General features: G+C 38.6%; 1 protein-coding gene across 4 annotated transcripts in view; it reads right to left on the reverse strand.

Annotated features, from left to right (window-relative positions):
- Window positions 1-14,481, reverse strand: part of cacna1ia (calcium voltage-gated channel subunit alpha1 Ia) — a 107,176-nt gene that overhangs the window by 53,557 nt on the left and 39,138 nt on the right. For 2 of the 4 annotated variants that reach the window (XM_058768451.1, XM_058768449.1), the window contains exons 7-12: window positions 10,101-10,449; window positions 8,498-8,901; window positions 4,933-5,084; window positions 4,064-4,249; window positions 1,756-1,873; window positions 663-818 (exon numbers count right to left, since the gene is read on the reverse strand). In XM_058768451.1, the coding sequence (XP_058624434.1) occupies window positions 663-818; window positions 1,756-1,873; window positions 4,064-4,249; window positions 4,933-5,084; window positions 8,498-8,901; window positions 10,101-10,449 (1,365 nt within the window). Of the gene's footprint in view, window positions 1-662; window positions 819-1,755; window positions 1,874-4,063; window positions 4,250-4,932; window positions 5,085-8,497; window positions 8,905-10,100; window positions 10,450-14,481 lie in introns of all 4 variants that reach the window. The other 2 variants (XM_058768448.1, XM_058768447.1) reach the window with 1 other exon arrangement.

Consider the following 14,481-nt stretch of genomic DNA (forward strand, 5'->3'; position numbering starts at 1 on the left):
CTCATTTATGATTGTAGTGTGTGAACATAACCATACTTAACCACAGGGTAGACAATGTTATTCTAGCGCTGCGTGAGCCAGACAAATAACAGATGAAAGTGAGGGACAGAATTTCTTTTGCAAAATAACTAAACAGCCCTGAGCATTTTTTTAATAGATATGTCAATCTTGCTGCCCTCCCTCTGAAAGTCAGTCGCATTTGCTCTAGTTCCCCACTCACCCTCACACAGTGCCTCAGATCTAGACCATAACCTGGAGGCCCACTTCTACATGCTCCCTGGAGAGATAACCTACTCCTGCAGTCTGCATACCTGCCTGTGAAGCCCTATTTATACAAGCATGCACATCGAAAATATATTCACCAGCAAGAACAACAAAAGCCTGTGGAAAAATGCCCCAGGACAGTGGTAAGTTATTAGAGCCACGCCATGTTCTCGCTGTCATTTTGTTGCTAAACACCAGCACAAATTTGACCCCGTTATGAAAAGCGTCACAGCCAACAGATGCTTTTCACAATAACGTATTCAAGTTAACTCAGTGAGCATGAAATATTAATATTCAGCAGCTAAACCCAAAAGTTATTGGCCCTGTTACATCGGAGATTGTTTTGTGCATCAAACAAATCACTCGATTTCCCAAATGCCTTGCAGTGTGTACCTTACCTCAGCCTGAAATCCTTCCACTAAGATGGCCACAAGCAGATTGAACAGAACGTAGTTCCCAAAAGTCATGAGCGCGACGAAATACAGGGCAGCCAGGGGGGAGGTAGAGGCCATGCCGTTATACAAAACCATGTTCCAGTCCTCTTGAGTTAGGATCTGCACACAAACACACACAGACAAAAAAACAAATTTAACTTTACATGAAATTTTCATGGGAGCAAGTTAGTTTGATAAATAAATAAACAAACAAATAAATAAATAATCATTAAATTGTAGATTTTTTTGTATTTTTTATATATTTCATTATATGAATTTTATTTGAATTGAACATTTTGTTTAATATAAGAAAAATATAAATAAGCATTTATATCAAATGCTTTCCCTTTTTATTTATTGTAATAAAATGGCCAATAAAATAAATAAATAAATAAATACATGCATGCATACATAAATATTGATATGATTATATTATATTAATTCTTTATTTTGTTTCTCACACATACGCTTTTGTGCCCAAGTGGTACACAATAGCCCATAACAGACATGCTTTACTATAAAAAAATAAACAAACAAATTCCATATTTTGTTATTTATATATATTTTTTATTTTCTAAAAAAAAAAAAATCTCACATGTATTTTTCTATCTTTTTATTTTATATAATAAAATAAAAAATCTAAATAAGCATTTATATCTAATGCATTCCCTGTTTTTTATTTATTGTAATAAAAAGGTCAGTAAAATAAACAAATAAATACCTACACGCATACATAAATATTGATATCATCTCATATTATATTATTTCTATGTTTTGTTTCTCTATTTAATGTATATTACAGACCATGCCAATAAATATAAATATTACTATATTAACAATATCAAATATAGTATACGCAAAAAAATTATAAATAAATACGAAGACATTTTTAGCCTATTTTATATAACAATTCCATGTAGTAGTCTCCAGAGAGAATACTCAGGTGTGTGTGTGTGTGTTTAAAATGTGTTTTCACCCAGTTCCCAGTTGCCCTGTGTTTTCCGTCACCTGCAGCAGTGCTGTCATAAGTGAGATGAGTTTTGAGAGCGCTACACACCTGAAACACTGTGACAATGGCCCAAAGCAGGGAGTCAAAGTTTTTCCTGTCAGGTACTGTGTCCCCAGCCTCTGTCTTCAGGCTGAACTTGCAGCCAAATATGTGCATTCCCAGAATACTGCAAAAACATACAAACAAACAAGATCTGAAAGTTACTCTCATGTTTAGATATTCTGATACCGTATGCTTCCGATCGACCACAACAGGATGTGAGATGAATGAGAGAGATGAGGAGCCTATAAAAATGATATCAGTGCTGTGTGAAGAGACATATGTCCTGGTTGGACAGCAGCCAGAGATGAGACCAGTCAAGCTGGAGAGACGGATCACAGAATACAGAATGCAACACACACCAAGAGATAAATGAGACAGGGGTGATGCTATAAACATACAAACAGTGTTGGCGGTAGCATGTTACTAATGACAGATTTTACGTAATCAGATCATAAACGTTATTTGTTACATTTAAACCAATATATGTGAGCTACAACTAACCAACGCTTACTTGTGGTGCAAAAGCTTTGTTGTATATGTGAGTATAATGGGTATTGTAGTTCTAGACAGTGTGTATCATGCTTAGCAGTGACATACAATTCATTACAATGATTTCTTGCAGCCTACTGCCAGATTTACAACTTAAAAACTGCAAAACAATGCTGATAAATATGAGTAGTGGACAAAATATCAGAATCTGGGGACTGCATCAGAGCTGTGGTGGATTTGCTCCGTCCTGAAACTCGCAGATATGGTCAAAATAAACAAAATAAAATCCCACAAAACTCCACACAAACCACCCAGTGACAAACGTGTTTCTTTCCTCATTTGTGTTCAGCAGTTCTCTATGCAGCAGAGCAATGATGAAGCCGATTAATAATTGGCACAAATATAGCTTCCAGTCTGTAATGCTGATTCATTCTCTACATTCTCTCCATCCATACGTCATCTGCTAACAGTTACGAAAGCCTGTTGACTATACCCGCAGGCTGGGGACGACTTTATCCATTTAAGAGACATAAATCAGGGCATTGTTTTCAGATGAGGGGTTATAAATTGAGATAGTTGGTGAGGGGGGAAGGGGATATGCTGAAAGCTAAACGTGAGTGGGAAAGACGGATCGGCAGGATTGGTTTATGCACTCAATCCTGCAGCAGCCTCCATCTGTCTCGGTGCACTCCGCTGGAATTGCAGCGCTGCAGGGGGAAGGCGGGAGAGTCAGTGGGCACCAGGGGCCTGAGTGTTATTGTTCTGCCCTCCATCAATCTCACTCTGATCCTTATGGGCCTGTCACTTGCAGCTGAAGCTAAGGTGTACACTGTGCAGCTGAGACACTCAGCCATGCAGAGCCCGGCGTGATCCAGCTGCTGTCAGGTGTGAGATTTTATAAACCCTCGCTGCTTTGTGTGATAAAGTGTGTGGCGTTTATTAGAAACAAGTGTGCGTACGGGTGCAGACAGAGACTATGAGTAAGCACACGGATGTGAGTGAGTTTCATTCAACTGCAATTGCATATGAGAACCATTTGAATGCAATAACGAAGAATAAAGGAATGAATAAATATACACAATAACAAAAAAAGCTATATATTTAAATATATGTTTAAACTCCTAATTTGCTAATAGTTAGTAAGGTAGTTGTTAAGTTTAGGTATTGGGCAGGATTAGGGAAGTAGAATATGGTCATGCAGAATATGTGCTTTATTAGTACTAATAAACAGCCAATATGTTAATAATAGGCATGCTAATAAGGAACTAGTTAATAGTAAGAATTGATCCCTATACTAAACTGTTACCATATATTCTTTTTTTCTATTTCTCAAAGAAATTGTATGAATGAACAAATTTCTTTTTTCTATGTTTTGATTTTGTATGATAAAACAGGCCAAGAGATCATCTGTAATGTACTTACATATACACATACACTCTTGTGCCCAAGTGGTACACAACAGCATATAACAGAAGCTTTATTCAATATTTTGTTATTTATATATTTTTCTTTTTTACTATCTTAAGCCCAGAAATAAATACTCTCATATTATGTATTTTTTTTTTATTTTATATAATAAAACAGTCCAAATACAAATACATAAATATTTTTCCTCTTTTTATTGTATATAACAAAACAAGCCAAGGGGAAAAAAAATATGTATGTGTGTGTGTTTAATCATAAAGTGCCTTTTATTACAAACAAGTGTGCGCTCAGATACAGACAGAGACTATGAGTAAGCACACAGATATGAAACACATTAATTTTCATTCACCAATAATTGCACAAGAGACCCACAGGAATACAATAACGAAGCTCAACCCACCTGAATATGAAGATAAAGAGCATTAGTAACATGCAGAAGGTGGCCACGTTATCCATGGTCTTCATCAGGACCACCAACTGTCTGCGCAGAGCTGGCATGAAACGCACCAGCTTTATGACCCTCAACAGTCTGAACGTCCTCAGGACGGACAGACCCCCGTCAGACTGCCCGATGATCTCACATACACTATACACAAACACACAAAAAAGTGTTGATTATAATGTAGAAAAAAATATATTTGTGCATATATATATATATATATATATATATAGTGTTTAAAAGTTTAATCATGTCTTAAAATTTTGCGTCCAAGGGTACACAATAGCCTATAATACAATAACCTTTACTTGAACACGGCATTACAACTGACATTTTATCTTGCCTTCATCATTAATTTGTGCTACTTCAATGCCTTTTACACATATTATTAATAGCTTTAAGGTGTGGTCACAGTGTCATTTCATAAAATTTTCACAGGCAAAAATCATACAGTTTAAAGGTCACATGTACTCTTGTCCTAGACCTAGAACTTAAATCTTAAGCGACAAACTTTTTATTACAATTATTATACTTAAAACTGTTTTTTTTTTTTTTCAAAAATTGTCTGTTTTGGTGTCACCTCTTGTAGTTTCACTATACCAAAAAAAATGTTATTACTAAAAAATGTTTCTGTTAAAGTGTTCTTGGTTACCAATGAGACAATGAGTAAAAAGCATGCGTGAGATGAGATCCAAGGTAAATATAACTATTTTTGTGGAGTTATTTCCTGTCAAGCCGTTATTTTGTCAAAATATTACGCAAAATAATGATTTTTTTCCCCCAGACTATAAGCCTATAAGACCACAGAGTATAAAAGTGAATGCACGTGCCTGATGATCACAATAATGCCATCAAAGATGTTGTAGGGGTTTCTCAGATATTCAAAGAAGCCAAAGGCAGTCAGCTTGAGGATCATCTCCAGGGTGAACATACTGGTGAACACTATGTTACATATCTCCAGGACATTAGTCAGTTCATCAGGCTGTAGAGAGAGAGAGAGAGAGAGAGAGAGACATTGAGGATAAGTGAGAGGTTGGGAAGAATAAAAGAAGAGGTAAATGTGGAGAGGTCATTTCAGATCACTGCATTGCTGTTCAAGAGAGTGTGTGCATTGTTGCATGGACAAGATCAGCTTTTGACAGCAGGCATGAGTTCCTCAGTGAGGCTGTGACCTCCTCATATGATATAAAAGGTCAGAGAAAACTGAGTTTAAACCTGAACAATTCCTTGTGGAACGTCAGTTAGAAAAAGATCAGGGGTGATGCGAGTACACTGATACTGTAAGTGAATTGCAAGTACTGCATGTCTGCAGTTTATTCTGGCCAAGAACTGCCCACTTAGACAGGAAGAAACTGAGGTGACCAATCACAGATGGTTTTGTTTTTATGCATTGTTTAGAGGCAGATTGTTTGAAATGGATTACACAACACAAAAAGGCACAGAAAAACATTAAGTCTCTGTGAACGTTTGGCCCAAAAACACTGTAAAAATTGCTGATAATAGAAAACAAACAAATGCAAAAAACAAACATTCTGCTTGTGAATATCTTGAATATCTACAATAGTTAACTACGTAGTTATTTTATATGAATCAAAATGCTGATGCCCACTGCACGTTTACATAATATGCAAATATGATATATATATAATAACTATATATACACACTACTGTCTAAAATGCTGGGGTCGGTTTGATTTTTGCTTACCAAGGTTGCTTTTATTTAATCAAAAATACAGTAATAAACAGTAATATTGTGAACTACTATAACTATTTAAGTTGTCTTCTATTTTAATATATATTTAAATGTAATTATGTGATAATTAATTTAATTAATTTCTCCAAAATCCAATCATTCTAACAAGCTGTTTTTCTAGGCAGACTAATAACAACCTATGTGGTCATGTACATAGTAGAAATCCAGCTATTCAGATGGTGATTTAAGCCACTTTTGTCCGCACTAAGCATCAGACAGTCGGTGAACAGACTGTGGGTGGTCCATCGAAGGCTGAGACTAGTGTAAGATCTACTGCGCTTAGAAAGGGATCAGCAGACCACCCTGATCTGCTTCAGTCCACGCTGTGTAATCTGACATCACATAAATCCATTACACCTTATCTCAAGCGATAACACTATGTATGTTCATGTGCACAAGTGAGAGGGTGGCCAAATTCCAGGGGAGCAAAGGCGAAATCTGATTTGACAACACTTCCTTCGTTGTCCCTTTTGTTCCCTCTTTCTCCATCCCTTTATTGATCGATATCTCTCCGTTGACGAGTTAAAGCCAAGAAATCACAACTGAAGGACGAATGAAAACCAAAACAACAGGCAGCTCCTGGGAGATGCCATTTAGAGAAATTGAATATTGACACAGCAATCAGGAGTAATAATGGCAAAACAATACGTTAAGAAAACACCAATAGCTTCTCCTCCCTCTTTCCATTTTTATCACTCCTTTTTTTCTTTGTCCTCCCACAGGCTGTACTGTAAACTGCTCTTAAATCAATCCATCAGCAGATCATCTCATTATCAAACCTATTTGTACAATACTTCAACAATCCTGTAAGTGATTTTTGGTAAATAAATTGGTCACTACAACCCGACAGATCACTGAAATATGACTTGAAAAATCTCACCATGACTCTAAAGACTTTTAGGCATTTGCTGCCTGTCAGTCATTCTGAGTGTTCATCGACATGGAGGGCAGGATTTTGGAGACGGGGGCCAGTTTAATGTTTAACACCATCTCTGCATCCAAATTTGGCAACTTCCCTACTACATAGTGTGCGAAAGTCCACAAACTGAGTGTTGAGCATCCGAAAACACAATACTCATGAAAAGGTAGGTGACAAATACCCGGATGACCTGCTACCTGCAACTTACTCTCTTCTAAGAAATGTTAAGAAATGTTCCAGTGATTTTTTTTGTCCATATGAGGTCAAAAGTTACAGAAACGTCTTCAAAATATCTTCTTTTGTGTTCCACAGAAGAAAGAAAGTGATACATGTTACAGTAAGGAGGCCTACATAGTAAAATGGCAATTTTCCCTGTACACAAATGACTGGAACACAGGAATAGCTTCTTCCCACAGGCCATCTCCCTCTTGAACAGCTTATGCACCTAAAGGCCTTCCTTAGTGCAATACTCCACTTTCAGTGGAATAATTTACAAATTAACTCCTATTTATTCATATTAATCGCACAAATGTGCATGTCTTTATACTTGTTCAATTATTATTATGTCTTTATATGTGAGCAATGGAAGTTTCATATAAAAAAAAATCCTTGTATGTGCAAACACACTTGGCAACGAAGCAATTTCTGATTCTGATTAATCCATTTTGTTATCCAATCCATATGTTGAATGTTCAAACTCAATTTGAAATATGAATTACATACGGTAATATGCAACATTTTACAGACTAAATCTGCATTTTTCAGCTTTCAGTTGCATAAATTTGAGTATTTTGCAACTTTTTTGACCCTTCCTCAGATAATCCCACAATCTCTGCATGATGCTGAATTAAAATGGTTGCTTTTCAGAGTTTTCAGTTAATACACTTCCTGGGACTCAAACCCATGACCTTGCCGTTGCTAGCGCCACGCTCTACTCTTAAAGCAACAGGAACCTTTAAATGCATTCGTGTGTGCAGACCGAGTACATTGACACTTGTTCGATCAACTGTTGTGTGCGAGCACACACACACACACACACACACAAACACACACACAATATATTGATCACATGTAAATATTGTGATCTTTACCAGACTGGTTGAGAGTCCGGTTAAAACATATGGAGTCACAGCAGATGATGTCAACACACACGATCCGTTTAACCATATAAGACCGACTGGAACACAAACTCTCATGAGGAAAGTCCTGTTTAAATGCGAGCACGTACACAGGGGCTCCTCTGTTTGCCTGCGTAGGCTGCATTTACATGATGTCTCACATGTTAAAAATGCTGCGTAACAGAAGCCAGCGGTGACTATCTCTTTTTCTCTCTCTCTATATCTGTCTCTCTCTGCTTGTTGATATTTTTAGAGCCCAGAGAGATGAGAAAACAGGCCCCACTGCAGGCGAGGCAGTGAAGACATGAGGAGGCGGAGGGGGAGAGACATACAGAGAGAGCAAGACAGAGAGAGTGTGCACGAGTAGTTGTAGCTTTCTACATCTTCCTAAGATAATTAACTGCACTTTCATGGCAAGAAAAAATCCAACAAGACTCCAAAGGCCGTTCCACACGCTCTCATTACTTTGAATGGCAGGCCCTGTGAAGACTCTATCAGCACCGCAGAAAGAGCCGGCTATTACAGTAATATGTGACATGATGAGGTTGAACACTTCTTCAGAGTGGGTTCATTATGTGAACCGACTGCACTGCGGGTAAAATTACCTGGTTATGGTGCTCGATGCCCATGCTGATTGTATTGATGAGGATGGCGATCATAATCCCTCTGTTGAAGTACTTGCTTTCAACTATACCCCAAAGCTTCACTCTTATTTCATCCCAAACATCTTTACATTTCCCAAAACAGGAGCGTTTCCTCTTTGGCGAGTCCCCGGAGTCATTGTCCAGCTTCTCATCCAAGCGGTTCTCATCCCTGTCGGTCTCCTCCAGCGCACCCTCCTCTTCCTCCCCATTGGCTGAGTGCCCCGTCGATCCCGCCCCCTCCTTGAGTGACAGGGTGGCAGCACACTGTGGACACTCCTCGGGGTTTGGGGTGACGGAAAGGGAGATTGCGTTCTCCAGAGGTTGGGAGCTGTGGTCCAACTTGGTATCGTGAATACAATGAGGCGCTGCTAGACAGACGAAAAATTCAACATTTGTTTGACATTTTCATATAATACAATAAAATTTTTGCCTGTTAGTTTCTTGGACAACTGCCACGCTGCTGCTTGGGATTGAAATGTCATTGGGCCATAAAAGCAAACACATGGATGGATATGTTCTTGTTTTTATTGCAACTTGCTCTTTGCTTTTATAACTTGCTATTTGGTTTAGAGCGGCGGGGAAGCTACTTTGAAACTTGGCCAGGCTACAAGCTATTTTTTATGACACAAAAGAAGCTAAATACACTGAAGGCACTTAAAGGGGCAATACTGTTTAAAATAACTTTCTGATTATATAATTCCTCATTTTAGAGCCATATTATTTTGGGGTTTGAATGAATGAACATTGACATCACCAGACTTTTACAAATAAATTGATACTAAATCAAAGGGGGAAAAATAGAATAGAATATATCCTAAATATTAACTGAATAAAAAAAACACCATAATGCATTTTAAATTTAAATTAACTTAGGACTTACTTCAAAACTACTTAAAATGTTGTGCAGTGATTTCTTTTTTATATATTCATTTACATTGTTAAAAAACTTCACTTTCACTTTATTAGAAAAAACTTCATTTTCCAATATTCATACAGTATAAACAAGAGAGGGCACTTTAACATGAATCAATTCACTTGAATAAATTAAAATGTTTGATGCCAAATACAAGTGATAGATAAGAGTTTAGGATGAACTGAACAACTGAACTGAAACAAATCAGATTTTCAAATATTCTCTCACTCACATTTTGTGTTGGAAAGTCTGATCCCTGCAAATCAGACTTTCTAGCACAACATATAAGTGAAAAAGAACAATTTAGGGCAAATTTTCCTACACTATGAGTGAAAAAGGGTCCTTCATGATGACTGATTCACTAGATTGAATCAAACTTTTCAACACTGCATAAGCAAAAATGGGGAGTTTAGGATGGCTGATTTCTCTAGAACTAATCAACCTTTTCAACATTATATAAATATATGACAAGAAAGGACAATTTAGTACGACAGCTTGCTGCTATTTTGAACACAGCCGAGCTAATGTCAGGCTTTACCAAAACCAAACTTTTGTTTGGTTAATTTTAGATATTTTCTCCTCAACACTGTTAGACACAGCATTTCTATGACCCAATGCCATTCCTCTGTCTCTAACTCTTTCCTTACTCACTCTGAGTAGAATGGCAGTGGTGTCTTTCGCTCCCATTCACATTAGCTCCTCCCCCTGTCGATCCTGCCCCTCCCCTGCCACGCCCCCTCCCTCCTCCAGGGGGAGGGGCTTTGCCACGGAGCATGTAGTAAAGGGCGGCCGAGCGGCGGCGGGCCTTGCGCAGGATGTGGCAGACCAGCTGGAAGAGCTCCTCGTAACAGTCTCCGGGCTCAGCGAGTGAAGCCAGCGTGCTTGAGGACAGGTAGCGAGCGCGTTGCTCTTGCATCAGCTGGTGCTCTCGCTGTTTGGTCTCCGAAAACTGAGTGGCAATGACCACCAGGCACAGATTAATCATGAAGAAAGATCCAATCTGGAAGAGGAAGAAGAAGAGAAAGAGTTGAAAATGTTGCTTATGTTGCTCTAAACCCCTATGACTGACTTTCTTCTTTGGATACAAAATACTGGAGAAATATTGAGTGCTTTCTGGAACTGCTTGTTTTTCTTTCTGAAGCCATTTCAGAGAAAGAGACAAAAACATTGACAACCTCCTCTTTAAATCAGATGCATTCATATTTATTGTTTGAACCGGATTTAAACAATTTGACAAAAAAAAAAAAAAAATCAAAGAAATTCCCCCAGATTCATTTATGGATATCAGACATTAGTGCTTCTTTCATAAATATTCTAAGGATTGCTAGCAACTATTTTCTCTGAATAGCAACTTTTTGTCAGACAAAAGTATAGTATAACTTCCATACTTTTGGAATGCAGCAAACAATAGCTGCACATGGACCACTTTTATAATATTTTTGCAACATTTTAAAGCTTGTATGCTCCAGTTAACATTCAGTGTAAAATGACAGGGTTTGAAATAACACGTTGAGTACATAAATGAGTAAATAATGACTAAATATTCATTGAGTTTAAAAATCCAGCATATGCTGGTTAGGTATGTTTTGAAGCATGGCTGCTGGTTTGAGCTGGTCATGTGCTGGTCCTAAGCTGGTCCTGAGCAGGAGCTAGTTGCTTAGGACCAGCACATGACCAGCTACTGTACCAGCTTTAACCAGCAGCCATGCTTCAAAACATACCTAACCAGCATATGCTGTTTTTTTTTTTTTTTTTGGAGTTCATTTATTTGAGCATTTTGCTGTCATTACTTTCTTATACACTAAAGATACATTTTTGACTCAATTCTGTTACCATAACTCTTGCTCTACGTGTGAAGTCTCAGCTGCTTTAAATATCCAGATCTACATGACACCTAAACCCTTCTAAGCTCTCTAACGCAGCCTGTGCTGCAGTGTTTGGCATAAGCAGAGGCCATAGCTGTCTAGATGAGCTGCTATAAACGGACCCTATGTTTGAAAAAGTCAGCAGACGCCCAAACAAGAGCCTGTTTTGTTGTGTGTGTGCCTGTATTGCTCTGGCTTTGATATGCTATAATTATCAGGCTCTTTCATAGGAGCAAAACCTCTAAATATCTCCTAGTCCTCGCAGAGAAGGCTAGATCCCTCTGCCAATGTGAAACGGATTAGAATTGTGAGCCAATCATTTTAAAGACCGAGAGTGAACCAGTTCCAGACTCAACAGAACAGAAAGCCTGCTCTTATATCATTCGCCATTCATATCACTGGCATTTGTCAACACGCGAATGCACACAGAGCTCGCTCTTAGGTCTTAATGAAAGTACAGCCTGGTTTCTGCATATGTGAGGTAGGGATCAGAGAGGACGAAAGAGTCGTGAGGAGGACAGAGGAGGTGGAGAAATGCACAGAAGTGTGTGTGTGTGTGGGGCAGCTGTGCAGGTGTGTCCTGCCTCCACATCTGCTGTCCTGATTTGGGAGTCTGATGTGTGACTGGACTGCTCCTAATCAACAGTTGGACCTCTGTTTTATGCAGATAGACAACTTCTTTCCTCTCATCAATTCCTCTGCACGCTTTAACACACACACACACACATGTTTTTTTTTTTGTGAAAAGTGGGGACATCCCATAGGCGTAATAGTTTTTATACTGTACAAACTGTATGTGCTATTGCCCTACACCTAACCCTACCCCTTACAGGAAACTTTGTGCTATTTCAGATTTTCAATACACTCCATTCTGTGTTATTTATAAGTGTTTTGAAAAGAGGGGACATGGGGTAATGTCCTGAAAAGTCTCCTTCTCCTTGTAATACCTATGTCATACCCTTGTCATTATACAAATTTATGTCCTCATTTGTCACAAAAACGTGCAGTTAAATACAGGTACAAAAAATCATGGATCAGTGGCATATAACAGATCTTCACAATATTAAGCATGTCACTCAGTTGTTATGGGTATAAATAACAACGTCTCCGCCATATATGAAGGCTACCTATGATAGCAGACAGAGCACAGTACTTTGCTAACTGTTTAGCCCTCTCTTTGGGCATCCCAAGTTGTTGAAGCCCTCTCACAACCAGCCTGTGTGTGTCTAAGCTGCCAAATATGAAAACAAATAATCGGCCCTGATAACCTATCTCTGAAATAATATTTAGGAGTGGTTGGTATTTAATGATATGGTATTTGGTATTTGATGTCTCCTCTCCACCAATAAGCTGGTGTGTGGTGGGCGTTCTGGTGCACTATGGCTGCCGTCGCATCATCCAGGTGGATGCTGCACACTGGAGGTGGATGAGGAGACCCCCCCCCCCAAACATTTATTGCCAAAGAAGCTGGCTGTTCACAGAGTGCTGTATCCAAGCATGTTAACAGAAAGTTGAGTGGAAGGAAAAAGTGTGGAAGAAAAAGATGCACAACGAACCGAGCGAACCGCAGCCTTATGAGGATTGTCAAGCAAAATCGATTCAAGAATTTGGGTGAACTTCACAAGGAATGGACTGAGGCTGGGGTCAAGGCATCAAGAGCCACCACACACAGACGTGTCAAGGAATTTGGCTACAGTTGTCATATTCCTCTTGTTAAGCCACTCCTGAACCACAGACCACGTCAGAGGCGTCTTACCTGGGCTAAGGAGAAGAAGAACTGGACTGTTGCCCAGTGGTCCAAAGTCCTCTTTTCAGATGAGAGCAAGTTTTGTATTTCATTTGGAAACCAAGGTCCTAGAGTTTGGAGGAAGGGTGGAGAAGCTCATAGCCCGTTACTTGAAGTCCAGTGTTATGTTTCCATAGTCTGTGATGATTTGGGGTGCAATGTCATTTGGGGTGCGGTGTTGGTCCATTGTGTTTTTTGAAAACCAAAGTCACTGCACCCGTTTACCAAGAAATTTTGGAGCACTTCATGCTTCCTTCTGCTGACCAGCTTTTAAAAGATGCTGATTTCATTTTCCAGCAGGATTCGGCACCTGCCCACACTGCCAAAAGCACCAAAAGTTGGTTAAATAACCATGGTGTTGGTGTGCTTGACTGGCCAGCAAACTCACCAGACCTGAACCCCATAGAGTGGCGTGATATGTACATTCCCTTATAAGCATGGCAGCCATTCAAGATAGTTATAGGAAACCAGATAGAAAGTTTGAGTCTGGTAGGGAGAACTTGTAATCTGGCTTTTAATGTGAAACAGAATGATCAGCAGAGGGAAGACATGCAAGTTTTACCTGAAGTTTCAGTCCAGTCCAGTGTTGTTTTTGTTGGTATTGACGTAATTGCTCACACACACACACACACGATACCCTTTATACTTATTTGATTTATACTTAAGTGATAGTTCACCCAAAAATGACAATTTTGTCATCATTTACTCACCCTCATGCCTGTACAGTATGACTGACTTTCTTCTGTGGAACACAAATGTGAACTTTTGAAGAAAATTCAGGGCATTCTTTAATATTATGAAAATGACCTCAAAATGACAAAATAAGCATCATAAAAATGGTAGTGAAGAATTTTCTTTTTGTGAAGAATAGATTATAATTTACATCATTGTTCACTGAAAATCTAGACATTGACTCTAGATTTCCTATAAAATAAAATAAAACTGTTAATAAAACACTGATAGCCTTGTGGGCAGCGCATCAACATATAGCGCTGTTGTGCTTCGGGCGTCCCGAGTTCAAGTAAAGGCTTATGGACCTTTCTCGATCCCGTCCCTGTCTCTATCTCCCACTTCGCTTCCTGTCATCATACTGTCCTATCACAAAGGCAAAACTGTCAAAATGAATGATTTAATAAATAAATAAAATGAAACAAAACATTGGCACTTTGTGCGAGATCATGATGTAAGTAACCATGTCTAATTTATGAATGGATCTTTTTAAATAAAAAAAAAAGTCAAATCTTAGAAATTATTAACTTTAAGGAATAGTCGGTCTAAATCAGGGATACTCAAATCTGGCTCACGAGATCCACTTTCCTGCAGAGTTTAGCTCTAACCCTAATCAAACACACCTGAGCATGCTAATCAATGTCTTCAGGAT

The sequence above is a fragment of the Onychostoma macrolepis genome, chromosome 03 (genome assembly GCF_012432095.1).
Source record: "Onychostoma macrolepis isolate SWU-2019 chromosome 03, ASM1243209v1, whole genome shotgun sequence".
Lineage (NCBI taxonomy): Eukaryota > Metazoa > Chordata > Actinopteri > Cypriniformes > Cyprinidae > Onychostoma > Onychostoma macrolepis.